Source organism: Gigantopelta aegis, chromosome 5 (genome assembly GCF_016097555.1).
Source record: "Gigantopelta aegis isolate Gae_Host chromosome 5, Gae_host_genome, whole genome shotgun sequence".
Classification (NCBI taxonomy): Eukaryota; Metazoa; Mollusca; class Gastropoda; order Neomphalida; family Peltospiridae; genus Gigantopelta; species Gigantopelta aegis.
This window is the reverse complement of record NC_054703.1, coordinates 26,205,865-26,221,495: the sequence shown is the minus strand read 5'-3', so window position 1 is coordinate 26,221,495 and position 15,631 is coordinate 26,205,865. Positions and strand designations below refer to the sequence as shown.

Below are 15,631 nucleotides of genomic sequence, written 5' to 3'. Positions count from 1 at the left end.
TGAAATTTAACCTGGTACAAATATTAGAACGATCAGAAACTCGTTTAATATGCAGCCACTAATAGTTTATGCTGAAAAATACATTTGTTATGTAATTACAATCGTTAAAAAGTCTCTGTTAGTCGATAACATCTTAAACATTGCAGCAAACTCAGGAATGTCTCTCTAATATTATATACCGGCCTCGGTGGCGTCGTGGTTAGGCCATCGGTCTACAGGCTGGCAGGTACTGGGTTTGGATCCCAGTCGAGGCATGGGATTTTTAATCCAGATACCGACTCCAAACCCTGAGTGAGTGCTCCGCAAGGCTCAGTGGGTAGGTGTAAACCACTTGCACCGACCAGTGATCCATAACTGGTTCAACAAAGGCCATGGTTTGTGCTATCCTGCCTATGGGAAGCACAAATAAAAGATTCCCTTGCTGCTAATCGGAAAGAGTAGCCCATGTAGTGGCGACAGCGGGTTTCCTCTCAAAATCTGTGTTGTCCTTAACCATATGTCTGACGCCATATAACCGTAAATAAAATGTGTTAAGTGCGTCGTTAAATAAAACATTTCTTTCTTTCTTTCTAATATTATATGTTTTAAATATATATATTATTTGATTTAAACAAAATATATTCCAAAAGTGAAATAAATGAATGCCAGACTAATCCATACATGTTACGTATATACCCAGAAATACATTTCTTGTAGGGAGTACACCACCAAATCCAATCCCATAGACGACAATAGTAACATACTTGTATGTGGCTCAAACTTGTACATGCAGCGTATCAATCGACATATACACCATGGATATAAATACTACTACCCCTTGTCCTTTTTTTCGTTTACCATTATATATTTAATTTTACGTTACATTCATTACAATATAACGTCATCCCATTGGTCCAGATGTAGCAACAGGAGTTTGTTCATATCTCAATAAATGTAAAACTTACGTCGTCAAGGAACGTCATACCTGATGACGTCATTTTATATTTGTATTTTGTCTTAACGAGAGTTATTGTTTTAAAAAATATATATATTATATATATAAACTTTTAATGTTGTTATTAGTAAGTATGTTTCAAATTTAATTATAAGTATTGCCCGTCATTTCTTTTACGTTCATCTGGATATGAACAAAAACAAATCATCCGGAAACATTTGTAAGAACGGCTTCGCCGATTCACACGGTTTGCGGATGATTTTTTTTCATACCCCGATGAACGTAAAAGAAATAACAGACAATCCTTAAATAGATGTTGAGTCAATTTGTTTGGTCTTTGTTTATAAAATAAAGGTATGAAGCGATTTGGCAGGCTTGTTTCGTCATCAACAGGTTTTCTGAACCATGTCAAGTCGATGGTGGCAGGTGACATATCACTATACAGGGCCGTACCTAGCCAAGTAATTTGGGGGGGGGGGGGGGTGAGGGTGCAGTTAAAGAAAAAAACATTGGGACACAGTAACATATTGTCTTCTTGAACTAGATAAAATTGATTAAATTTTTGAAAAGAAAAAAAAAATTGGGGAGGGGGGGGGGAGTGGTAAGTGCCACCCCTTTTCCCGCCGCTAGGTACGTCCCTGTTCTATCACCTGATTGCTGTTATTGTATTCATATTTAATGTGTATGGAATTTATAATCGAATGATAACACATCTGCATGCACCTTTCCTGCACGTTTTGACTCAGTGGCGGATCCAGAAAATCCATTTAGGGGGCCCATTGACTTGAGGCGGAATGCCAAGGGAACTTTGGGGAAGTTTTAGAGGGGATTGTAAAAAAAAAAAAAATTAATATATAATAAAATTATATCTGTCGCAAAATTTAGGGGGGGGGGGGGGGGGCGGGCCCCTCCTCCCCCTAGATCCGCCTCTGTGACTGTAGCAGTATATTAGTAACCTGTGAACACCGACTACTTTGCTTTCCGGTTCCAACCAGTGCACCACGACTGGTATATCAACGGTCGTGTTATGTGCTGTCCTGTATATGTGTGAAAGTGCATATAATAATATTTAAACACACAGTAGTACGGTAGTATTCGAACCTACTGCACCGATTCGCACTCGTATGACGGCCATTCTGCAGAACGTCACGGTTGTTCGCGTTTAGTCTCTACATGTCCGAGCCTGTCCTAGCAGCACTGGAAGATTGACCGCCCCACTCTAAGAAGAAATAGGAAGCGGGGTCGGCCCCTACTACTCTTTTCTAGACTTTACTTTGTTTTATTGTGATACCATCTCGTATCCTCCGGAGACGGGCCCGTCCGCACCACTATACCAACCTATGACGACTGGACTACACCTTAGTCTGATTCTCTCTCTCGTTCAGACGGATCCGGCTTCTCATGTATTTCAGCACAGCACTACACCTTCAACGTCTATTGACTGTCAGTCTAGGGGTTTTCTTGACGGGATGCAACCCATCTCGTCCCTACAAGCTGTGCACCCTAACGGCCTTAACGAGGCTACTCGCGTGGACATACAGATTGGACTTTAAACTTTTAGACCTTCGTTCAAAAGTTTATGTCGAAATTACTTTCTTTTTTTAATATTATTAAATAGTCCGATCATGGGCGTATGGGGACTCTTTGATTTAGGGGGGCTGGAGGGGTTGATTTGCCCGAAATTTTACCCAGTTAAAAACTGCCCGAATTTTCCCCACTGTTTTGCCCGAATTTGGCCCCCCCCCCCCCCCCCCCCCCCAGGTCGTACGCAAAATGAGTCCGATCCTCTCTTCTTTCTCTTATTTATTTTTGGACTGTCCTTCTAAAATGCTCCAAATTATATAAATATTCGACCGAGCAGTCAATTCTTTTTATTTTTGGCTTATAATTTTATTTTATTTAATTTTTTTTAAATTCTATTAACATTTTTTACTAATTGCTATTTTCAAAATTCTGCCCATTTTCAACTCTACCCCCCCCCCCCCCCCCCCCACACACACACACACATCTTATCTAAATCCATGTCATTCCTCTCGGCAATTTTATTTTTTGAATTATGGACCATTGCCATAATTCAATTATTTTTATAAAATGCCATTAATAAATGGATTATATGTTATGAAGATGGTGGAATAAAGTACATTTTGGGACAAATCAAATTATTTTTGTTCAGGTAATACTTTGTTAGACCATTAAATAGGTCAGTGGTCTGTGACAGTATGCCTTTAACAGCTCATTACCTAAAACTGATCGCTGCTGTCTATGATATGTCGGTTACCTAAAAGTGTAAGCCCAAACTCAAATTATAAAATGCGTTTAAAATTATTTCGATTCTGGTTTTTCAGTTTTTGTAAGATATAGAATACTACATTTGTGTCCGTTTGGATGATATTTGTATTAAACTATGTGTTTTAAAACGTATCCAACTCGTTTTTGGCCGTTGATTATGCTTTCAGATAACCCATTGTAAGATAAATGGTATCTCACTGACACTCATGCGGGCCCCAATGACATGAGGCAGAATGCCAATGGAACTTTGGGGCAGGTTTGGAAGGGGATCGTAAAAAAAAGAAAATTAATATAATGATAAAATTATAACTGTCTCAAAATTTAGGGACGGGGGGGGGCGGGGCCCTGCCCCCCTTCCCCCGATCCACCCCTGGTATTCTCTCTATATAAGACCCATTACTGCTATTTGAGTAGTGACTCCGGGCATGCTATATCGCATGTTACAATTAACAATATACTTATATCCCTTTGTTTGCCGTTATAACCTTATAACTATTTAATCTACTTGCTTTTGTGTGCATAATTATATTATTTATTTAATGTTTTGGCACATACTAACTAACGTAGAACAGTAGAAACTTGCATCGTGTGTATTCGCCTATTTGGTTGCACCCTGTTTAACAAACACATGTCTATAGCGGGTATGTTGAGATAGATTCTGCTCTGCATTTCCACCCGTTTGTAACTGTAATGATTCATTTTGAGGTGACTTATATATTCTGTTTGACTGCGTATTTATTATATATATATATACTCTTCAAAAAACGAAACGCAAAAGGGTACAAATGGGTTAAAACTCCGAATTTATGTTTCCTACCGGTTCATGCTTTGTGAATATAAGGTCATTGCATGTCCCAAACACATTCCCACGGTTACATTCGATAAAACGCAGCTACTGTACAATAAAGTTCCAAAATGTGAATATTCGCAAAAACGCAGCCACGTGCAAACCATGTCACCACTGCACGTGCGTTGTCTGCACGTGCAACATGAACACCGACAGTATAAAAGTGCAGGGTGTTCGCTTGCCTGGCCTCTGTATCTGGCCGACAGTTCACAATCCAGGACATGCCACGTCTCAGTGAACCGCAGAGAAACAATGCCATCGGCCGACTAGACGCAGGCGAATCCAGAACGGCCGTTGCCAGGGCATTCCATGTGTCCCCAAGCACCATCTCCAGACTGTGGGACCGTTACCAGCAACATGGATCAACACGTGACCTCCCTAGATCCGGTCGACCACGGGTCACTACCCCCGGGCAGGACCGCTACGTCCGGGTACGCCACCTTCGGGAACGATTGACTACTGCCACCTCCACAGCCGCAGCAATACCAGGTTTGCGCAGGATATACGACCAGACCGTACGGAACCGCCTACGTGAGGTAGGAATTCGTGCCAGACGTCCAGTTCGAGGTGTCATCTTAACACCACAACACCGTCGACTCCGACTGCAGTGGTGCCAGATTCATAGACAATGGCCTCAACTGCGATGGAGACAGGTGTGGTTCAGTGACGAGTCCCGATTTCTGCTCCGACGTCATGATGGAAGATGTCGCGTGTATAGGCGTCGTGGTGAACGTTATGCGGCAAACTGCGTGCAGGAAGTGGACAGATTCGGCGGGGGTAGTGTCATGGTGTGGGCAGCCATCTCACACACTAGGAGAACTGACCTGGTCCACGTGCAGGGCAACCTGAATGCACAGGGCTACATTGACCAGATCCTCCGGCCACACATCGTTCCAGTTATGGCCAACGCCAAAGCAGTGTTCCAACATGACAACGCCAGGCCTCACACAGCACGTCTCACAACGGCTTTCCTACAGAACAACAACATTAATGTCCTTCCTTGGCCATCGATATCACCGGATTTGAACCCAATTGAGCATCTATGGGACGAGTTGGACCGACGCCTCCGACAGCGACAACCACAGCCCCAGACCCTGCCCGAGCTGGCAGCAGCCTTGCAGGCCGAGTGGGCCACCATCCCCCGGGACGTCATCCGTACTCTGGTTGCTTCAATGGGCAGGCGGTGCCAGGCAGTTGTCAACACACGCGGAGGCCACACCCGGTATTGACTCCAGATGACCTTGACCTTGGTGGTATGTCCTATCACTTACTCACAATGGACTAGAGTGAATTGTGAACAATCCTGCAACATTTGGTAATTATCGGACTCACCATTCAATAATTAAATCAATTCTCCAAATGTTACGACAATGTGGTTTTGCGTTTCTTCTTTTGAAGAATATATATATATATATATATATATATATGTATATGTGTGTATATATATATATATATATATATATATATATATATATATATATATATATATATATATATATATATATATATATATATATATATATATTTATTTATTTATAAATTTATTTATTTATTTATTTATTTAAGTGTATGTGTAATTGTGTTTCAGTGTGTATGTGAATGTATGTATGTTTGCCCCTGCGCGTGCTGTAACCTCACCGTGGTGCAGGGGTGTAACATTCTCTTTGAGAATGGCCAATACAGCACAAAATTGGAAGTTTTGAGTAAAATTCAGTATCCGTAAAATTCTGTGATATTAGTGTTTTTGCACAGTTCTTTACACTGTTCTTTACACTGTTTTTGTTTAAACCTTGAATTTTTATATTGATGTTGATCATCACTTTATTTATTTGCATTACCATAGTTTGACACCCAGTAGCCGATGTGTTTTTCGTGCTGGGGTGTCGTTAAACATTCATTCATTCATTGTATGTATGTTTGTATTGATGTATGAATATCTATATATTGTATGTATGTCGAGGTTGACTATTACATTATAATTAAATCCTTTCTGGCCTCACAAATTGTTCCAAGCTGTTGCTGGGACACGAACCTGTGGCACCGAATCGCCCGCAACTTGGAGACTTGCCACAATACGTTCTGAGCTATGTATGTATGTTTGTGTGTGTGTGTGTGTGTGTATGTGTGTATGTGTGTGTGTGTGTGTGTTCATGCGTGTGCGTGCGTGTGTATTATAGGAATTTAATATGCGCTAAAATAATGTGTATGCATGCATATTTATTTTTATATAATATCTTACATGTTCAGTGCAATCAAAGTATGTGATATTTTTCAGATCACATACTTTAAGAATGTGATAACTTTGCAAATTAGATGTAAATTAGTCGAGGTCTCGGCACTAGGTTTATTGACATTTAAGCAAACGTACTTGGGTGACACTCCATGATTGACGTATGCATTCATAGTCATCAAATAAAAACATTTCAATGGCAATTTGACACTGAAAGCTGTCCAGCGTTCAGAAAACAAAAAAAGTTAGGCATAACTTCATTTTGATGTAAGGACATCCAAAATGACGTCAAACGAGTTTCCTCTCAAAATCTGTGTGGTCCTTAACCATATGTCTGACGCCATATAACCGTAAATAAAATGTGTTGAGTGCGTCGTTAAATAAACATTTCTTTCTTTCTTTCATCAGATTTCATCTTATTCTTCCAAATGGTGGCCAGAAAAGTACACAAAGTTTTGTTCTCTTCTATCTGACAAACACATGTGACCGTACCAAATACTCTTATGTAAAAATGTGCAAGTTACGTCAATGTAATTATTGTTTGAACCTTTAGGTAAAAAGAAACTAGTCGAGACAGAACAGGTTCCAATTATCGAGGTTGAAAATCCCAGTGAAGCTAGTGGCGATAGTGAGGTCAAGGTCGACACAGACAAACCGAAAGTAAATGTCAGCCCCGCAGCGAATGGTGTGTCCGGTTCCGGTGACGTCTCTACCGGATCGTCTGCTGAGACAACAAGCGGGAAGGAGAAGAAGAAACCGGCGGAAGTTAATAAATCTAGTTCTGAAAATAAACGAAACGACAAAGGTAGAGATTCTCATTTAATTAGCGGCAGATAATACTTGAAATTAAAGGGACATGCCCGAGTTCGCTGCATTGTAAGATGTTTCCGACTAATAAAATATTTCTGCGATTAAACTTACATATTAAATATGTTTTCTTGTTTATAATATTAATGACTGTATTTTCAATGTGTTTCTGGTCGTCTTAATATTTGTAAGAAGCCCAAACTGGATTTTGTCTTCAAATAAGTTTCGTAGGTACAAAAAAAAATATATTTTATGAAATAAAATGAAATTTAACCAAGTATAACTATTAGAACGATCAGAAACACGTTTAATATACAGCCACTAATATTTTATGCAGAAAAATATATTTGAAATGTAATTACAATCGTTAAAAAGTCTATGTTAGTCGATAACATCTTAGAAATTGCAGTAAACTCAGGAATGTCCCTTTAAAATCCTCCCAGAGTTCATTTATATTCTGAGTGTATAATTTAAAATTGTTCAGTTGGTGTGAACCGATTATAATCGATGATCGATGTAAAGATTCTAATGTGGGGTGGGACGTAGCCCAGTGGTAAAGCGTTCGCTTGATGCGCGGTAGGTCCAGGATTGATCCCCGTCGGTGGACCCATTGGGCTATTTCTCGTTCCAGCCAGTGCTCCACAACTGGTGTAACAAAGCCCGTGGTATGTACTATCCTGTCTGTGGGATGGTGCATATAAAAGATCCCTTGCTGCTAATCAAAAAGAGTAGCCCATGAAGTGGCGACAGCGGGTTTCCTTTCTCTATATATGTGTGGTCCTTAACCATATGTCTGACACCATATAACCGTAAATAAAATGTGTTGAGTGCGTCGTTAAATAAAACATTTTTTTCTTTCCTTTATTCTAATGTGCTCTGTCCGGTGCTAGTTTTGAATTAGTAAAATAGTCTGGGAGTGACAGTCCTTTCTTTGGTGTTGCAAGAGGGGTGAAATCTCCAGTAAAGGATCTCCGTGGGAGTGGCTGTCCTCCTATAGACGAGACACTAGATACAGATAGATAGAAAGAACCACTACATGTATTTTGTCAAATGTCCATTCGACTCTGCGTTATACAGAGATACGGCCCTTATCATGTATTACGGGTTTGTCGTTCATATTCCACTGGAGTGGCGGTCCTCTTTGGTACTTTTTATTTCTTTCATCTTTTAAAATTTTTAACTTAATATTTTGTCTAAAATAATATATATATATATATATATATATATATATATATATATATATATATATATATATATATATATATATATATATATATATATATATATATATGAATTACTCTTCAAACAAAGTAGGCGAATCAGAAATGTTAATGTTAATATCAACCATTAGACCGAACATACGTTTCGACATCCTAGTAAAGAACGTTCAAGTCTGTTTATCAACACACCTAAACACATTCCATACTTTTCACGTGCATCACGCAGTTGCCAGGTACATGTCCGTGGGTTGTCATTCTCGATTTGACAATTTCCCGGAAGGTCGATTAATCACTGTGGAACTTTATTTCTGTCAATCTTTTTCATTCTGTTGATCATACAGTTGTTATTGTTTTGTTTTTAGTCATTTTTATCGTTTGAATTTGCGATTTACTGATACAAAAAATGTCAACTTTCAAATTTCACTTCTGACCCCAAACGCCATTCAAGATCTTTGGTGGACATAAAGCCTGCTGTAATACTGAACTACCGGTTGTAATGTTTGCCCAATTAATTCACTATTATCATATAACCATTCCCCACAGCTAATATACCTCACAATTTTGACAACTGTAAATTCTTATTAGAGTTCCCCTACTTGTTTTGAAGAGTATATATATATATATGTAGACAGTGTTGTGTGTTCAATATAGAACTTGGAACTATTTTGACAAGGGTCACGGTAAACAGACCGGTTTTTATTTTAATGTGGCGAAGCACTGTAATGATATAGCTACTTTAAATTTGAATAATGTCAGTATTCCAATGACATTACTTTGCATCTCCTTACAACAACAATACACTGGGTACATGGCGTTTCCGTTTCCTGGTGCATGACCTTTCAGTTTGGAAAATGTCTATGTAAAATTGCTGTTTTGTCCGAAAATTATTAACACGCTTGACTGAAAATCTTCTAATTAAAAATGTTTACTATTTACGTAGAAATATGGATTTAAAGTGACATTACAGTAACATAAATGTAGCATTTATTGTATACGAAGCCTAAACAAGGGTGCTAAAAGTGACTGTCTTCAACATTAGTTTCTGAAATGCGCACCTTTTTTTGTGTTCCATCACAACTGGTGTATCAAATATGAAGACAAAACCGTAATACACGATCAAGGCCGTATCTCTGGACAATGCAGAGTAGAATGGGCGTTTGGCAAAATAGTGTTGATTCTATCAATCTCTATTTAGTGTCTCTTCTATAGGAGGATAGCCACACGTGAGAGATCTCTTGCAGCTAATGGAAAAAATGTATTGTGTTTCCTCTCGAGACTACATGCCAGAATTACCAAATGTTTGCATTTAATAATCAATTATCATCACATGTTGAGTGCGTCGTTAAATAAAACATTTCTTTCTAATCAATTATCAATAAATCGATGTGCTTTAAAGGGACAACCTTAGTGTTAAAGCACTAAGACATTTTTTCACTATTAAAGTCGTTTATGATCACTGAAATCAAACATTACTTTTATTTTATTGTTTAGATTAACGATTTTCGTACAACCTTCATTTTCATATTTTTAAAAACGCACGTGCGTCTGAGAAGTAACGGTTATGGAGTCACGTTTTCGTCTATTTTTAAGGGTATTTTAACGACACGGACTCTTCTTTCACTCTGTTGTGTCCAAATGTGTTACAGGTTTATAAATTAACCAAACTTAGTGTCCATTTTTACGGGTTGAAACTATTGTCTATGTGAAAAATATGCCTTAGTGTTTAAAAACTAGGATCTGTTTCTTTAATGAAGTGGAACAACACAAACATTAAAACGTTTTTCGTGTACCTTTTAAAATGCATTTTGAGTTACAGCAAATATAAGGACGACTAGACTTGGTAATGTTAGCAGGACGAAAGACACAAACACGTTCCCTTCGAATAACATTTTATTTCTGCATGCATACGTTTTTACTTTCCAAAAAAGATAAATCAAAAGAATCCAAAAATGCGTCATCAGAAAATACGTCAAAGAGCAATGACAAGAAAGAGGAACTTAAAGAGACGAAGTCAACAACGGAGAAAAAACAGGAAAAGACAAATAACAAAGTGAAAGGCAAGTTTACTAATATATGATGGTTGACGTTGATTGAAAGACTGGGTGGATTTGTATCTGCTGTTGTTTCCTCCTCGCCTTCTCTTCTTCTTATACGACTTACAGGGCCCCGACCCACAAAGCGATATTAGCGCTAAGATCACCTTAAATACATATGATAGTTATGCACTTAAGGTGATATTAGCACTAGGATCGCTTCGTAGAACATGGCCCTGTTCTTTTTCCGTCCCTTCTTCGTCCTTTTCTGAGTCTGTCTCATCTTTTGGTTCTTCCACTACTTGTACCTCGTCATCTTTCCCCCCTCGAGATGAGATTTAGCTCATTCGTTTGATCAAAGATCGTGGTGTGTGCTGTCATGTCTGTGGGACAGTGTATATAAAAGACCCCTTAATTTTAATAGAAAAATGTAGCAAGTTTAATAGTCAATCTTTTATATGCATAATGCCACAGGCTTTTAATATAACAGTTGTGGAGCACTGGCTGGAATGAGAAATAAGGCCTTAAAGGAACAGACTAGTTTTTAAACACTACAACCCGATGACTAGTTAATCAATGTGCACTAGGGGTGTCGTTAAAAAAAAGAATTAAACATTGACGAAGTTAAACAAGTTAGTCTTGTATAGTGACACAACTAGCCCACATTGATTTGTTAATCATAGGCTATTGGATCAAACATTTGGTAAGTTTTACTTATAATCTTAGTAAAAAAAGAAGATTTTGTTTTCTTTAATGAGACCACTAGAGCACATTGATTGATTAATCATCAGCTATTGGATGTCAAACATTTGGTAATTTAAAATAAGTCTTAGAAAATAAACCTGTCACCTTTGTCCATCTGTAGCAATTTAATGAATCTTTTATATATATATATATATATATATATATGCATCATCTCATACAGGATAGCACATGCCATGGTCTTTAATATACCAGTGGGTTACTGGCTGGAACGAGAAATAGTCCAACGAGTCAACTGATGGGGATCAATTACATTTCAAGCGAGCGTTAATCAATGGGCACCACAACTGGTGTAATAAAGGCCGTGGTATGTGTTATTCTGTCTGTGGGAAAGTGCATATAAAAGATCCCTTGCTGCATTAGGAAAAGTGTAGCAGGTTTCCTCTGATGACTACGTGTCAGAATTACCAAATGTTTGACATCCAATAGCCGATGATTAATTAATCAATGTGCTCTAGTGATGTCGTTAATCAAAACAAACAAACAAAGTTCTTCCCCCTCTTCTTGCTTTCTTCTTCTTCGGTTTCTTCTTCTTTCTTTTCTTCTTTCTGTTTATCTTCTTGCATTTCTGATCCTCATTCCTCTACTTCTTCTGGTACTCCCTTTTTACCCATTTAATATTTACATTAATTTTATTTTTGTTGTTATGTTGTTGTTTTTTTTGTTGTACTTCTTCTTCTGTTCCTCCGCCTTCCCTTTCTTCATCTTAGTATTAATTTTCTTCTTTTACTTTCTTTAATTTTCTTTCTGCTCTTCTACATGCGCTCCTTTTTAATTTTTTACCATTAAAGGTAACTTGGTCTTTCTGTTCTGACAAAAATATCTCCTATCTTTCAACTCCTCCACTGACACACGCCTGTGTTTGATATTTGGTTAGCTTTCTTTATCGTGTAGTGTTGTCATGTTTTTTTTCTTTCTTTTCATGAATAAGCCCGACAGTACAAAAATTTATATAGGATGTATTGATATCATTTCTACAGAAAAGAAAAAAAACCACACACAAAAACGTATCGTCATCTCTGTTTATATTTTATTTCACCAGAAGAAAAACCGGAAGTTGAATCGGATCCAGAACCAGAGCTGACGAGTCCGAATGACGTCATCGTGAATATTCATGAGAAGAATGTCCGAGTCTTCCGCCCGAGTTCATACAAAGATAACAACTTGCCGATCGATCCACCGCGAGAGAGGCTACAACTTGATTGGATGTACGGTTTCAGCGTCTGTGTTCGCTATAGTGACGTAGTTATGACGTATTTCAAACGTTTCTCCAATCAGAATTGTTTCAAATTACTATGAACGATTGATCATATTTCTATAATTAGAATAATTACCAACATTTGTTTATAGTTATCTCGTTTGTTTACTTTACGATGAGATGGGAATTTAGGGATATTTCGTCGAGTTTCGGGGAATAGTTATCGTTTATTTCTGGCAGAGTTACTTCTGGACACGGAGCTAAATGTTCATCTTTTAACAATATGTGATGTTTATTATAAATTTATGTTCTGTCTCTCTTTTTTTTTCTTTGTACATCCATTAGTTCGTCCATTTTCTCGATTTATTGTTTGATGAATTGATTGATTGATTGATTAACAGATTGGTTGTTTGCGTTGCTTTTATTGATTGGTTGGTTATCTTGATTCGATCTGATCTATTGGCTTATTGATTTCTTTGCTTTGCCCTGATTTGTCCTGCTTTGCCCTGCTTTGCTCTTCTTTGTTCTGCTCTGCTGTGCTCTGTTTTGCTCTTCTTTGTTCTGCTCTGCTCTTCTCTGTTTTGTTCTGCTCTACTCTGTTTTGTTCTGCTCTGCTCTGCTTTGCTCTTCTTTGTTCTGCTCTGCTCTGCTCTGCTCTTCTTTGTTCTGCTCTGCTCTGCTCTTCTTTGTTCTGATCTGCTCTGCTCTTCTTTGTTCTGATCTGCTCTGCTTTGCTCTTCTTTGTTCTTCTTTGTTCTGCTCTGCTCTGTTTTATTCTGATCTGCTTTGCTTTGCTCTGCTCTTCTTTGTTCTGCTCTGCTCTGCTCTGGTCTGCTTTGCTTTGCTCTTCTTTGTTCTGCTCTGTTCTGCCCTTTGTTCTGCTCTGCTCTGCTTTGCTTTGCTCTTCTTTGTTCTTGTCTGCTCTGCTCTGCTCTGATCTGCTTTGCTTTGCTCTGCTTTGTTCTGCTCTGCTCTGCTTTGCTATGCTCTTCTTTGCTCTGCTCTGCTCTGCTCTTCTTTGTTCTGCTCTGCTCTGCTCTTCTTTGTTCTGCTCTGCTCTGCTCTTCTTTGTTCTGCTCTGCTCTTCTTTGCTCTGCTCTGCTCTGCTCTTCTTTGTTCTGCTCTGCTTTGCTTTGCTCTTCTTTGTTTTGCTCTGCTCAGCTCTGCTTTGCTTTGCTCTTCTTTGTTCTGCTATGCTCTGCTTTGCTTTGCTCTGCTCTGCTCTGGTCTGCTCTGCTCTGCTCTGATCTGCTCTGCTCTTCTTTGTTCTGCTATGCTCTGCTTTGCTTTGCTCTGCTCTGCTCTGGTCTGCTCTGCTCTTCTCTGATCTGCTCTGATCTGCTCTGCTCTTCTTTGTTCTGCTATGCTCTGCTTTGCTTTGCTCTGCTCTGCTCTGGTCTGCTCTGCTCTGCTCTGCTCTTCTTTGTTCTGCTCTGCTTTGCTTTGCTCTGCTCTTCTTTGTTCTGCTCTGCTCTGCTTTGTTCTGCTCTGCTCTGCTTTGTTCTGCTCTGCTCTGATTTGCTATGCTCTTCTTTGCTCTGCTCTGCTCTGCTCTTCTTTGTTCTGCTCTGCTCTGCTCTTCTTTGTTCTGCTCTGCTCTGCTCTTCTTTGTTCTGCTCTGCTCTTCTTTGCTCTGCTCTGCTCTTCTTTGTTCTGCTCTGCTTTGCTTTGCTCTTCTTTGTTTTGCTCTGCTCAGCTCTGCTTTGCTTTGCTCTTCTTTGTTCTGCTATGCTCTGCTTTGCTTTGCTCTGCTCTGGTCTGCTCTGCTCTGCTCTGATCTGCTCTGCTTTGCTTTGCTCTGCTCTGCTCTGGTATGCTCTGCTCTTCTTTGTTTTGCTCTGCTTTGCTTTGCTCTGCTCTTCTTTGTTCTGCTCTGCTCTGTTTTGTTCTGCTCTGCTCTGCTCTGCTTTACTTTGCTCTACTTTGCAATGCCTTGGTTTGCATAACCGACTGAACGACCAACCAACAGATTTATTGATCAATCGACCAATCAAGATAATGTTTGATCGATCAACCAATCGATATCGACCAATCAATATTGTGAATACATTTGTGTTTCCAGATACGGCTATCGAGGCCACGACTGTCGGATGAACATCCACGTCCTGGCCAATCAGGAGATCGCTTACTTCCTGGCCAACACCGTCATCCTGTACAACCTGGAGGCTCACACACAGCGGCACTACAGGGAACACACGGAGGACATCAAATGGTATGAACCAATCCAAGCCCCGTGCACATATGTGGTGTGCTTAAAGAGTTGAGTTTAGGCTAAACTTGCTCCTGTGCTAAATACTTTTCAAGTTACTAACACAACAAATTAACAAGATAGTTTTTATAATGAAGGTTTTAATGATAAAATGTTAATTTAAAACTGTCTCTAATGACCTTACGTCACCATCTCACATTGAAATGACGTCATATATTACTAATGACGTCATGTTAAACGTGTGACATAATTTTTTTTTTTTACATAGCTTTCTTTCATGGGACAGCTGTCCAATATACCCGAGTATGAGAGAAACATGCATACTGAGCAACAAAAGAAAATCAAATATTAAATTAGTTTTTAAAAATTAATAACATAATTCATTTTGAATCCCATAAATGTGTGTCTCTATTAAAGGGACAGACCCTAGTTTTAACCCGCGAAAATTAACACTAAGTTTAATTAATCTACAAACCTGTAATACATTTGGATAAAGTTACAATTGAGTGAAACGTGAGTCTGTGACTTTGAATTGGTGAAATACCCTCTAAAAATAGACTAAAACTCTACTCCATAACTGTTTCTTCTCAGACGCACGTGCGTTTTTAAAAATATGATAAATGCATTTTGTGATATTAAAAATACTAGGATGATCAAAAACACTTCGAATGTACGGAAATGGATAATATAAACAATAAAATATAAGTAAAATATGATTTCAGTTCTAATAGTAAAAAATATGCCTTAGTGTTTAAAAACTAGGGTATGTCCCTTTAAAATTACGAAGGTCTTAAACACTTGTAGACCCATTTTGACAATGTATTCACCAAATTAATTAAATTATTAAAATATATATTAAAGGGACATTCCTGAGTTCGCTGCATTTTAAGATGTTTTCGACTATTAAAATATTTCTTCGATTAAACTTACATATTAAATATATTTTCTTGTTTAGAATATCAGTGTCTGCATATTCAATGAATTTCTGGTCGTTTTAATATTTGTAAGAAGCCCAAACTGGATTTTGTCTTCAAATAATTTCGTATGTACAAAAAACCCACAACATTTTAGGAAAAAAATTAAATTTAACCTAGTACAATTA

At 38.4% G+C, this 15,631-nt stretch overlaps 1 protein-coding gene across 4 annotated transcripts in view; it reads left to right on the top strand.

Moving 5' to 3' along the window:
* The window catches only part of LOC121373527 (echinoderm microtubule-associated protein-like 2), a 93,754-nt gene that overhangs the window by 41,236 nt on the left and 36,887 nt on the right, over window positions 1-15,631 (top strand). For 2 of the 4 annotated variants that reach the window (XM_041500202.1, XM_041500200.1), the window contains exons 10-14: window positions 1,289-1,360; window positions 6,854-7,105; window positions 10,256-10,384; window positions 12,165-12,330; window positions 14,383-14,532. In XM_041500202.1, coding sequence (XP_041356136.1) covers window positions 1,289-1,360; window positions 6,854-7,105; window positions 10,256-10,384; window positions 12,165-12,330; window positions 14,383-14,532 — 769 coding nt within the window. The remainder of the gene's footprint in view (window positions 1-1,288; window positions 1,361-6,853; window positions 7,106-10,255; window positions 10,385-12,164; window positions 12,331-14,382; window positions 14,533-15,631) is intronic. The other 2 variants (XM_041500203.1, XM_041500204.1) reach the window with 2 other exon arrangements.